General features: G+C 41.3%; 1 protein-coding gene across 2 annotated transcripts in view; it reads right to left on the bottom strand.

Moving 5' to 3' along the window:
* Positions 1 to 13476, bottom strand: part of unc13bb (unc-13 homolog Bb (C. elegans)) — a 75311-nt gene that overhangs the window by 42274 nt on the left and 19561 nt on the right. Inside the window, exons 4-9 of one of the 2 annotated variants that reach the window (XM_074618275.1) lie at positions 11076 to 11193; positions 10614 to 10737; positions 8254 to 8327; positions 7867 to 7924; positions 7463 to 7492; positions 6069 to 6288 (exon numbers count right to left, since the gene is read on the bottom strand). In XM_074618275.1, the coding sequence (XP_074474376.1) occupies positions 6069 to 6288; positions 7463 to 7492; positions 7867 to 7924; positions 8254 to 8327; positions 10614 to 10737; positions 11076 to 11193 (624 nt within the window). The remainder of the gene's footprint in view (positions 1 to 6068; positions 6289 to 7462; positions 7493 to 7866; positions 7925 to 8253; positions 8328 to 10613; positions 10738 to 11075; positions 11194 to 13476) is intronic. The other variant, XM_074618276.1, reaches the window with a different exon arrangement.

Here is a 13476-nt window from a genome sequence, read left to right as displayed (position 1 = left end):
CCTTGGTAAAGATTATGCCCTGTTGCGCCATACAAAGAGGAAGTGCTTCTGCCAATATATGGCTGCATGGTCACTACTGAGGAAGGTGTATGGCTTTGTAAAAGGGAATGAATATTTCCTGTACTATAAGCCATTGGGTGAACTGACTGAAGTGAGCCAGAATAATATGACTGAGATAAGTTACCTGTGCTAATTGAGGAGTGTGTTGCCTGACTCTGAAGAGATCTTGCAAAAGTAATTGATGTTCTTAAGTCCAAACTCTCAGTATCAATTGACACAGGTGCATTGATTAAAGTGTGTCTGCTCTGTCCTGGATTGAAAGAATCTCGAACAACTCTTTGACAGCTGTCCCTTCCAAAGTCTGAGGGAGCACTTTTTAATATGCCTGAATGTAACTCTGTGAACGTATTTGAGGGCATCTGTTGTTCTGTAATCGGACCTGATGTTTCTACTTGTTTAGGAGTAGAAGGGTCCTCAGTTACATTTTTGCTAAACAGTCCAGATAAAAACCCTTGATGGGCAGGTCGTGGAACCCTCTTCTCTTTCTCTGCATTTTCCTGCGAGTATTGTTGTGTTACATTAGTGTTTAAATGTGTTTGTAGAGGGGTCTTCATTGTGACTGTGTAGTTATTGGAGTTCTGATGCTGTGATTGTCCTGTCGATATTTGGCAGCTTGTGTCGTTGTTTTCAGATGATTTTGTTAACTTGTTAAACAATCCTGAGAGCACTCCAGATTGACTTGCTGTCTCCACCTGTGCTTCAGCGGTCTGGAGCACTGCGGGCTGCTGCTGTTGAGAGGTATTTTCTGAGGAGGATTTGAATAGTCCAGAAAGCAGACCACTTGCTTGAGTAGTTTTTTGTGTTGAGCTATTTTGTGGTTGATTTTGGTTGGAAATTGGGATATCCCTTGCCCTTGGTTGCTCATAGCTGGATTTACTTGGCATAATTCCATGCTGTTGAGCTGATGGGTGCTCATGTGCCTTTATGCTGTCTGCTGAAGCAAATTTAAAAAGACCAGATAAAAGACCACTTTGTTGGGATGGTGTTCGCTGGAGTGGAAACGTTTGTTGCCGAGTAAAGCCTGGTTTACTTGTCTCCTGTTGGACAACTTGTTGATTTGATGCTCTATTCCTGAGTTGAGCCCCTTGGTTTGTACCTTGAGTATTCTGTTGGTTGAAACCCTGTTGATTATGTTGAACATTGCTTTGTTGGTGCTGAACCGTTTGGCTGCTTGAAACATTCTCAGAGGATGCAAATTTAAACAAGCCCGACAACAGCCCCTTTTGCTGAGATTGCGTTTGCAGAGTTTCATCTGAAGTCTGCCGCTGACCAGGGTAATTTCCAGGGGTGTTCCCCTGCCTTTCAGCTTCAGAAGGCTGTACATGTTGTGGTATATTTTCCGTTGATGAAAACTTCAATAGCCCTGAGACAAGGCCCCCCATTCGTGGTACTGATGAACTTTGTTGTGGGGGAGGGTGATCAGCAAACTGTGGGGGATTACTGCTCCTGGGTGGTTGATTGTTATGGGAAGTCTGCTGTGGCAAATTGCCAGATAGGTCACTGGTAGAGCCAAATTTAAGAAGTCCAGATAGCAGTCCTCCTTGTTTGGGCTGATTAGAGCCCATATGAGAGATGTCCTCAGTTGAGCTCCCTTTAAAAAGACCTGTCAAAAAACGTTGTGATTCAGGTTGACTGGGAGCTTGATGCTGCAATCCATGAGGGTCTGCTATTGGTTTCTGATTTGATGTATGTTGTGCATGTGAGCCAGATGGCACATTGCTGTTCTGACATTGCTGATTACTAGTCAAATTCTGGTTTGAACCAGAGGGAGAAGAGGTAGGATTAAATATGCTGGAAAACCATCCTTTCTCAGCGTTTTCCTGGGGCAGAGTAGCATTTTGTGTAAAGGTGGTGGAGGTTGTTGACGTTGAATCATGATATGACTGCACAGGATCCTGCATGTTCGTGGAGGCACTAACATCTTCACTGGATGCAAACTTTAAAAAACCAGAGAGCATTCCTCCCTCTGCTTTGGGATGTTGCTGAGTGGAGACATTTTCAGAAGAGAGGAAAGGCAGTTTAAGCTTACTGCTCAATGATGGGTCCTCCACTGGTTTATCTAGTCGGGGATCCTCTGTGGATCTAAACACTGGGTAAACTGCCACCGGTGGAGCTCCCTGAGGTGGAATGGGGGCAGAATGTGTGATCAATGAACTCAATGACTTCCTGAAAGGGCTAAAGAATCCAGTGTTTGCTGATTGTGTTTGGCCAGTCGACCTTGCTGGATTAGGCACATACTCTTGTTTGTAAGTCACCGGATTTTGTCTGCCATATATATCTTCATCTTGTTTTTGTTCCAAATGTTTCTCTTGCGATGAACTTCTTAATTTTTCTGATTTATTATCTCCTTCTGCTGTCATTGATGGTTTAGCTAGATGAACACCTTTCTCATCCCATTGTGTATGGCCTTGAGAATATGTGGACTCTGGTGCATGTTCAGCTGAGTTCCCATTTTCCCCTGCTGAAAAAAGCTTTAAAGGATTCAATTTCCCCAAGACTGAGTTTCCTGGAGCACTTTGAGGTTTGGTTACAAACGTGGGTACATGCTCTTTTGTACTTGTTTGAGTCTGACTCCTTGTGGGAGCTTTCGTTTCTTGATTAGGACATTGTGTCTTGGCATCGTGTGGTGGCTGAGAAGGCAGAGAACTGAATGATTTTTCATGAGGACTTTCTATTGGAGATACAACAGCTACAGGAGCTGAGCTATTCGATTTAGGAATAAAGGAAAACAGTTTTGTTAGTCCAGACTGGTTGGAGGGTTGTGCAGACGGTGCTTGTGCAGACGGTGCTTGTGCAGACGGTGCTTGTGGAGACAGGGCAGGCTGTTTGGGACCTCCTCCAACTTTGTCAGTGAGAGAACTAAATAATGAGCTCATGGCACTTTTCACTCCTGAAATGCCCTGATCCGATGGAGTGTGTGATTGGGTTTCCCCTCTAGGATCCTTTGGTGAACTATTTAGTTCCTCTCCAAAAGAATCGGTCCTATAGCTACCCTGAGATGATAGCCTAGATTTGCTTGATTTAGGAAGGGAACCATACTTGCTGATTTCCTCCTCTTTTTCAGCAAGGTATTCAGAAACCGTTTCAACCAGACACTGGAGCTCATCCATAGGGTCTACATATTCATCACTTGGTTCCTCTACAGGAGAGAGCATTGCCTCCGGAGCCCATCCTCCAAGTTTAGCTTTTCCACACTTCTTCTCTCGAGGACCCTGAGAATTGTCTATGTGACAGGAGAAAGAATACCTGTCTTTGTACTGTCTTGCGTTATCTGGGTGAAAGTCCTCTGCTATAAAGTCCTCAATATCCTCCTCTGCTCCTATGGAGTAGTGCAGATCCTCAAAGCTCTCCAAATCAAAATCAAACCGTGACCTCATTTTAGCATCTTGCTCTCTTTTGTATGCCACATAATTCTCCAAAGTGTTGTCTAGCTCATTTTTCGCCCACATCCGTGTCTTGTAGAGAAGCCCATTCTGGTATGGCCTGAGGCATGTAGTCATACGCTCCTCCTCTTCCTGCATCTCAACTACCTGCCGCATAAACAGCTCCCCTCTCTTCTCACGGAGCAGTGCAAGGTCAGACGGAAAAGCCTCTTCTCTCATTTTGTCTGCCTGTGTGCTGAGCAACCCTCCTGGGTCCCTTATCTTTTTCTTCCGCCGCCGATCAATAGTGTCATATTCCTCAGGGTAGGTGGCAGGCAGAGAGCCACTGCGCTGAGAATTTAGACGGATAGAGGTGTGCGATGGCTCGGGGTAGGGTCTTCCCATTCGAAGGATAACGTTGTCTTCCTCGTCATCCAAGAAGTCACTCAGCTGGGGCTTGCCCTGCCCTTTGTATTTGTTTTCCCAATCTTCAACCCCCATGCCAGAATCTACAGGTATAATTTTGACCCTTCCTTTCTGGTTTAATGATCTAATTTAGGTTAAAGAATGGATTTAACAAGCGGGTGGGAAAGGATTACAAGGACAGAAAAGAAGAAGCAAACAAACAAAGAAGAAAAAATGCAAACACAAAGTTAAGCAGAACGATAAATGGAGAAATTAAGACGAGAACAGTTTCATGCAAATGTGAAGACACAATTCAGCTTAGTTATCAATGTTGCAATATTACAACATTCTTAGCAAAATAAACATGTAGCACTTTTTGTTGATCTTGTAAGGTTTTAAGACCTTCATCAGAAATGCACTATAAGCTACACTGAAAAATTGCAAGAAATTGCCTGAAAAATACCTTGTTACACACTTTAGTGTGCATGAGTAATAAAACCGTATGTGTATCCAAGTGTGTGAGTGTGTGTGCTCCTATGTAAGCATGTGCCTCTGTGAATTTAGATCTTTGTAAATCCCTACAGCGACAGTCATGCTTATCAGCACTTCAACACCCAGCCTGCATCAGTCTTCATGAGAAATGCAGGCTACAGTAAATCACCACCATATGGCGTACACTGAAGTTTTTAATCACCAAAGGAATGCTTGTTTGTGTGTCACTGACCCACTCCCTCCATGTGTGACAGAGGGATTTCCTCTGTGATATGGCTAAACCAAGTTCAGAGCCTTTCAAAACCACCAGGAACCTTCAACCATCACAACAGACCCTCAAGACAAAAACACACTAACAATGAGCTTTCCCTGGCTGTAATCCCATTTTTTTTTTCTGATGTTGAATTATCCAGATTAACTTCCTATCAGTCCACGCAGACGGATTTGCAGCAGTCTCACTGGTACAAATCTATTCCATGACAATCCACAAGTGCACAAAAGTAGATTCCATGCACTGAGACAATTTGTCTTATTGACCAGAATTGGCCTCAAAACAGCTGTGCAGTGGTAATAATAACAACAACAATGTATTATCATTTTTATAGCAATAGTATTACTGACATCTATTCTATTTATATTGAAATAATGTAAATAATAGGGCTGTCAATCGATTAAAATATTTAATTGCGATTAATTGCATGATTGTCCATAGTTATTCACGATTAATCAAATCATCGCAAATTAAATATCTTTTAAAAATGTAACTTAAAGGGAGATTTGTCAAATATTTAATACTCTTATCAACATGGGCGTGAGCAAATATGCTTGCTTTATGCAAATATGTATATATTTATTAATGGAAATCAATGAACAACACAAAACAATGACAAATATTGTCCAGAAACCCTCACAGGTACTGCATTTAGCATATAAAATACGCTCAAACATGGCAAACTCAAGCCCGAAATGCAACAACAGCTGTCAGTGTGCTGTTGGTACCAATTGATTCCTTAGGTTTTCTAGTTTCATACAGTATGATGCCAGTATCTTCACTCTAGCTTTAAAACTGAGCCCGCTACAACCTAAAAATCGCAAGCTGCGTTAATGCATTAAAGAAATTAGTGGCGTTAAAACAAATTTGCGTTAACGCGTTATTATGACGTTAACTTTGACAGCCCTAATAAATAATTGTTGTAATAGTCACCACACACACACTTGTGGTCATTTGAAGTACATTCTGACTTCAATTTATAGTTCAATATGCCTTGTGATGTGCAAGTCAGTGGACAACCACAAGAATGACTGAAAGCACTGCAGGATGTGAAAAAGTCCATTCCTCCTCTAGAGTATAGATCCCTCCTGGTCTACTGAAGCAGCTGAATGAACCATCTACTACAGAACATGGGAAAGCCAGCTCACAGGAAATAAGAATAAAAGCACAAAGCTCCAGTTGGATTCTTGGTCAGGCAAACTATCAGAGGGAAAAAACTGTAAATCTGAGAGTGGCAGTCTGTCACGTCTACATTTTATGGAGAGAGAAATTACAGACTGTATGAAGATAAGCTTGAAATCCAACCTCAGTGAGACTTTTGATTAACAAGGGTGTCATTGGTTGCATTGGCTGTCTCCTTTTGTAGTTTCGGTTTTGCCTATGCGTGTGTGACTGTGTGAGAGTTTCATCTAGAGTGACTGACTGAGCCAGTGAAGGTGTGTAGGCGTGGATAGTGTGTCTGTGGATACTCTGTCTACCTGGTTCCTCTCTGGTCCCTGTAGTCCAGGTCAAAACTGTGGACAGAGTCTGTGCAGGAGTCTGGGTGGTGCTGCTGCTGCTGCCGAGGCCCCATGGGATACTGGTGCACGGAAGAGTTGGGCTGAGCCGTCGTGTGGTAACGCGGAGGCAGACTGTTGCTCGTCTCGCTGCGGTAGTCGCTGTCCCGGTCGTCCACGGCGCTGTCCTGGTCATCCAGAGCTGCGAGAGGTGACAGGGTGAGATGAATAAATCAATCTTTTACTGAAACATGTGTTTTGTGTGACAGAAAGCATCTTTTTTTTTTTAAATAAGCATTATGTCAAAGCTGAGGATGCATCCTTTGCCTATTTGGACAAAACTGCTAAGAGCTGAAGAAATAAACAAACTGGGGTCAGCGGATGCCAGGTTAATAGAGAGGTTGAGAGGGCAAAGGTCATGCACTTTTAAAAGACTACAGCCCCCTGTACGTGCAAGCTGTTCTGCTAAATGGAAACTGCTCTTAATCTGTTATCATACTGTTGTTATTTCATCAATAAATAAAGATACAGAATTCTAAGATATAGCTATAGAAATATAATGTGCATTACTTCCAACAGTTTCATGGTGTTTATATTGCACAACTTTTTGAAAAATGACCTTGCCAACCTCAATAATGACCCGAAGAAAACCTAATTCAAGAGCTAACCATGAGTTTGTAGTCTGCTGGAGGGGACAGCAGCCGAGTTTATCTTTCCAAAGCGATAAAGCGGGAGAGTGAAGGATAAACTGATTCTGTTGATATCTCTTGGGAGGAAAATGAAATGTCAAGGTGATATATATATTAATAAATATAGTTTAGCCAAGACTGCCACCTAGCAGTTTAGTGATGCAACTGCAACTTACACTCTTTTAAGATTTGTTGAGGACTCCTGTTGTTTAGCAGACCTGCGAGAATATTTCTATAGATATTGCAAATCATATCTAAATATGTTTGATCTCAGTATTCGCATTGAATCCAAACAAAGACTTTCTAAAGAGAAGCATGGAGCACAATTTTAAGGAGAGAGAAAAAACAAGTGTTTTGATGAGTTGTCCTGACTCTTTTTTTCCCCCTAGGATGCATGCTAAACCAATAATTTAAGGATAAAGTATGCATGGGTGATGAGCATTATATGACATCAGCACAGAGCATAACAAGGAAAACAGCAAGAGCAGGAGAGGAAGTGAAAAGGCCAAAGAGGTTTAAGGAAATCATTGAGGAAAATCAAGTGTTAGAGTGAAATAATGAAAATAAAAAATGCATGAAAAACCTTATAGATTACATGTTACTGGGGGGAATGTGGGGCATTGGGACATGCGGAGGGCATTAAGGATTGGCCAGCGGGAGAATTACATCAAAGTGCGTTTTACATACTCAGTGGGTCGGCCCATCCGAAATAGTTGCCTGGTGAAAGTGCAGACGTTACAACGTGAGAGGTACAGTCAGAGGGGTTGTGAAAACAAAAGAAAAGGGTCCCTGTGTTGTAATAGTGGGAGGATGAGTGAACCCCATAAGTGGTCCTCAGAGCGGGAAAACAACAGTGAGAATATTTAACATGCATATGAGCTCACGGGTTATGATTGTAAAAAATATGAACAGACTGAATTTGAAATGTATAGTCTTCATTGTCAACTCTGATTAAGAAGAACTGTTACAACATTAGGCAGCACAACAGGGATAAGGAAGTGAGAGAAAAATCATTTCAAAGCCTGAAAGCTAGAATAATGGAGAATTGGTTCCATCTAGAGGCAGAGAGGAGTACGGACAGGAACACTCACAGCACTGGGAGGCAGCAAATGGCAGTGGGCGACTCTGGACGTCATCCTGAAGAGGGTACTACAGAGGAGACGGGGAGAAAAAACATGAAGGCTTCAAGTATGTTTTTCATGTTGTTGTCATTATTGCTATTATTACCACAGTAATTCACCACTCCAACATTTACAACGAAAATAAATATAGCAGTTCTGCGTCATTGGCACAAGAAGTAGTAAACAGGAACATACAAGCACGTCCTTTTTAACAAAAGACAACTTACTGGCTTCACCTGCTTACTTAACTGTGAAACAGTAACATTCAAACCAGAAAGGCATCATGACAATACACTGATGCACTGTTAGTTCTTCATACAAATAAAAGTCGCAAACTCTTATTAAATTGCACTTCACCTCATCGTGGATTCTCATGGTGTTGATGCGATCCAGCTTGCCTGTCCAGTACTGTGCCTCATCATCTGGGATGTCTGGTACAAAAACATGCAAACAACAAACAAACATATGAACCCGTGTTTGAAGGTAACATCCTGCTCCCTCTGCTGATTTTAAGCATCATATTCCAGGATGTCATCATTATACATTAATGCCCATTTAATTTCTCATGAGGAGGACCGGAAACGTCAGGAAAATTTTCTTTGTGAAAGACGAAGTTGTTTGGTATGGAAAGTTTTCAAAACGACATGAACCCGTGTCTCATTTTCTCAACATTCTCAATTCAACATGGAATGGCACCTCCTCCTTTAAGCCACTTTGTTAAATTCATGGACAGTGCTTCCAGGACAACAAGGGCAGCTGCCAGAGGAGACGGTATTGTTCCATTCAGATGCAACCGGATTGGACAATTCACCTTTTTCAGTGAGGGCAGCAACCCTCTGGAAATATTCATGATCTGATGTTTTTATATATCAATCGGTTTGTAATATTTAATACTTGTCTGACTATATCGTTTATTAAATATTATAGGAAAATGCTTTTCATCATTTGTCATTTTTAGTTGTGTCGGGACTATGGGTGCAAATTAGCTGTCAAACTAACCCCTGTTCCGATATAATAGTAAAAAAAATGTATTTAAATAAAAAAATAAATAAGTATCAGATCAGGTGCTCTGACCATTCCCACTTTCCATGGGGATTTGCGCTGCTCTGTAGACAGATGCACATTAAAGGCCACACACACAAAGGCCAGGGCTTCAAAGACACACCGACCCACAGCTTTAATGAATGGCTCTGGTGGCACAGAGAGTCACGATGGCCTCCTGCAACCTTGAAAGGTCTCCTCTTAAAACAGAAAAAAAGACCACTCAGTGGACAGACACTCCTGCTTCAACTTTGATGCCTTTTGATCACAAGGTTTGAGCCTGTGCAGAGGTAACAGAGATACTGTAGGCAGAACTGTGGTTAAACACACATAGAGCAGGGGGACACTGAATTGTCCCCGGGGAAAAATGAAATGAAATTCAACGCATACGTTAACCTTTTTCATCATGTTGAATCAAGCAATTTGTAGTGAGTGTGTTGCGGCTACCACTCTACTTAATCCCGTTGGCCACAATGGAACAACCTGGCAAAGACTAAATCATATTAAGTTAATTAAGTTAATGAAGGAAGATCTGCCATTGATGTGCCCTCAATTTAAGCAGGACAGAAACTCCTAATTCCCAGTGGAACCGGATAGAGGACAAGTGTCTTTCTTCACATCATGCATTGAGATAATGCTATTTTGTTATGATTTCATTTCATTCAGGAAAAATGTGACCTCATAGTCTCCTCATGCCTGTTGTTCATATGGTGCTTGTGTTTTCCATTTGAGTCGGGATGCTCAATGGCAGTTATGCTTGCATAAGACTACGGGACACCAGGTTACAAGGCGTCATCAATTTGTCAGACCGTGCCCCAGGCTGGATAGATTTTCCTGTGTAGCCTCATAAAGCGACTGCTGACATTTCACCAGGAAACACAGGTGGCCTTTGTGTAACTCAGTGGATCAAGGTTTCATTTGCCCCCAAGGAAACCAGAATCTCTAATGTACTCTCTACATCATGCGCCCACGGTTGCCAGAGCAGGTACTTGAGATGACAGTGTGGGGAAATGTCTTACATAAGCACCTGAACTTTTCTAAAGTGTGGTTCATTCATTCGGAGGTTTGCTTCATTCTGGGAGTTCTACTATAGACTGTATATTAGAAGTGGTAGTAGCTTTGAAGCCTTGAGTTGTGATGTGACTTGTTTTTTTGCAACCAGAAGTGACACGAGAGGGTGGAGTACAACCAAACGCTGAACAAGACGTTTTTAAGCGTGACCAAAAAGGTTATAATTAACTTTCATGAAATGAAAACACACTGTGAAAGGGTAAACGAAAACATGGACAACACCCAGACCGGAGAACGCCGTGGTAGCGACCTGTCAATCACAAGGTAGCCACACCCTAAAGCATCCCCTGCTTTATGGTCTATTCGACTAAACAGGACCATAATTTACTAAATGAACATCATGCTGTTTTGAAGAAGACTTGAAACTAGCGATTGAGACCATAAACTTATGTTTACAATGTTTACTGAGGTACTAAATCAAGCGAGAAGTTGGGTCATTTTCTAAAAGACTTCTATACAATCAGAATTATTTTTGCAACCAGAGGAGTCGCCCCCTGCTGGCTGTTAGAAAGAATGCCTGCAGTGGCTTCACTTCTCAGAACCGGAGGTTGCCACCCAAGTTTAACATGAAGCTATAATAAAAAGCGACTGAAAAAGTATCTCACCAAAAGGCAGCTCGAAGCGAGTGTCCAGCATGAGTCGATGAGGCGTTGGGTTCTTGGTGCCATATATCTCATCCGCCTTCATCAGGACCTCCGCATCCAGAAACATCCAATCACCTGAGCCCTCCTGCAATTAAGATAAGTATATTGATATTGACCTTCGTAGACAACTTGACATTCTTTGTGTCCATTATTCTACCTGCTCTATGCCATTATTATCATTTCCAAGAGTAATATATCTCAGGTATATATCTTTGAGCATTGTATTATTTCTAAGCTAAGGGACACTGAAGCCCCATTGAATCTGAGTGTCTATGGAGGTAATAGAAAATGGTGAAGTGAAATACCTTTTTACAAATGAGAAACCTATTAGTGCCAGTAGGGAAATGGAAAAAAAGCATAAATTTTTTCCATTTTCTTTTTTTTCCTCGACTATGTGAATCATGTGTGGGTGCATATTCTAACCTCCTCTGATTGTTGGATACTTGTCAGAGGAATCCAAGCTGTCCCCACCATGGTGTCCCAGATGAGGCCTTTGTTCCACACCTCAACAATGAGGCCGAGGTCCAACCGGTTGATCTCACTGAGGAAAGAGGCGGTATTCAGGTATCAAGTAATGTCAAGCTTCTCTAAAACCCCCTCCCTGATAAACGGCGTGGGAAAATGTCAGCGGATAAAAAGAGCAGAACAATAACTGTGTAGTTTGAGGCTTTTGTTAACAGAATTTTGAAAAAGCGAGAAAAACTTTCCAATATGTCACTCAATTCACACTCAGTGAACTAGAAATGTCTCCATAATTACTGCCAGACCCGACCGCGGGGCTGGTAACAAAAGCTACTTCCTCTTTTTGTTTTGCATTAGCTGTCATAATCCATTCAAGCCTTGTTTTTGTCATTCAACGTGCTATTCAAAGGGCTCAAAAACAGCTTGATGACAGCAATAAAATGGCATATAATTTTTTGAAAGGAGCCGCGTGACAAGGGCATTTGCATATTCTCATCTGTGGCAGTTTACAACTATCGACGGGGCCCGAACAAAAGGAAGATGAGAGAAAAAAGAAAATCAAAGAGAGCAGCTAATTGAGAGAAGTGCAGGGGAGGGCGCCGAGTATCCAGGGTGTCCAGGTGCAGAGATATAGGCTTTTCTAAATCATGTGTTCATTCAGAACGCCACAGAATAAATAAAGCTGGCAAGGTATTCAAATCAAACCGTTGCTAATTTTAACTGAGAGACTTCTGAGGGCCGTTTAGATTCTGTTATGCCATCAAGTACATTTTTATTTCATCATTGTATATCATCCACACCTTTTTTTTTATTAAAACACAAATCAAATAAGACCGTAAATCTACTTTTGTTTGGAATCTTGTACATTTTAGTGCTAAAGCATTTTTTTATAAGCATAATATTTTTTACCAACTTAGATCTCAGTGGTGGGTTTCCAACATATTTATTGGTTTTGTAACATAACAGCCAGCGGTGGGTTTAAACTATTACAAATATACATTACATAACACACAGTATACTGCACTTTGATATTGGCCACTCTTTTGCATAGCATATCAACAGCATACAGGTTGATTTCCTACCTTCTAGTGCTCCACCTAGTTCAAATTAAAGCCATGCAGTACTGTTTTTGAAAATGTATTTATTTTTGACCAAAGTTAGGTTAACATTAACGAAATAGTTCGACATTTGGGGGAAATACACCATTGTGCTTTCTTTCCGGGCGTTAGATGAGAGGATTAACACCACTCTCATGTCTGTATGATAAATATGAAGCCTTATCCAGTGAGCTCATCTTTGCACAAAGACTAGGGACAGAGGGAAACAGCTAGCCTACCTCTCCTCTCTCCACAGATTTGCATTGCAAACTGAATTACCGCATAATTTAAATAAAAAAAGGAGAATATGTGTCTCTTTTGAACAGGACATAGACACAACAACAACAACTATTCAACAGGTAAAAGACTAGTAATGTTTTTTACATTTTATTAATTTAGTTGGTATCTTTAGGCTATAACATCTTTCAAGCATATCTAAAGATTCAGCAGAATTATGCTGCATTCACATGGAATCAAACAGAGAGCAGACAGACAACACCTTCTTCAAACAACAGATAGTCCGACAGCATGGTTAGGATGGCAAAACGAAACAGGCATGACGACATGTTGCTATGGTGATGTCGTATTGTTTATAATGAATGGAATAAAATATATTAAATCAAATTATTTTGTTTCTATTACTTTATGTAATTATTCTAGTAATGCAAGCAGCTATAAAATGCAGCTTTTTCTTAATATAACTTCAAAATGTTCTCCTTGTGTGAGGGAGATACGTAACACCGGATGTAAATTTTGTCGCGGAGGACGGCAAAAAGTTCAAATATTTTAACTGTTACCAGTATTCTCTGCTGGCCTAACCTAATTTCACCGCCCTGCTCTCGTCCACTAAAATCATATCCGGTTTGTCATCTACCGTCTGCCTGATTCCATGTGAATGCAGCATTAGCAAATTAGCTGCTGACGTTCACGGTTTGGAAAATCTGGAATTCCTTTTAATAGATTTTACGTTTTAATAAATGTATTTTGTCGTAACAGGTGGCGCCGAGCATTCGCTGGAAACGCCGATGAATGATGTTTTATGTTGAATTACGCCTAGCTGACACATCATTACTGGACAGTAGGAGGATGAAGGTCTGGAAAAACAAACAATGAGGGAGTTCACAAAAGACAAACAATGACACACATGCAACAACGTGCCAGCTCTCTTGTCACCATAGATACCTTTCACGGGGGAAAGTAAAATGAGGAAATTAAACCAATGAATTACAAGGAGGAAATGAACAGCAGCTGTTTAACAAGATACT

Source organism: Sebastes fasciatus, chromosome 19, assembly GCF_043250625.1.
Source record: "Sebastes fasciatus isolate fSebFas1 chromosome 19, fSebFas1.pri, whole genome shotgun sequence".
Taxonomy (NCBI): Eukaryota; Metazoa; Chordata; class Actinopteri; order Perciformes; family Sebastidae; genus Sebastes; species Sebastes fasciatus.
This window is presented reverse-complemented; position numbering and strand designations above follow the sequence as displayed.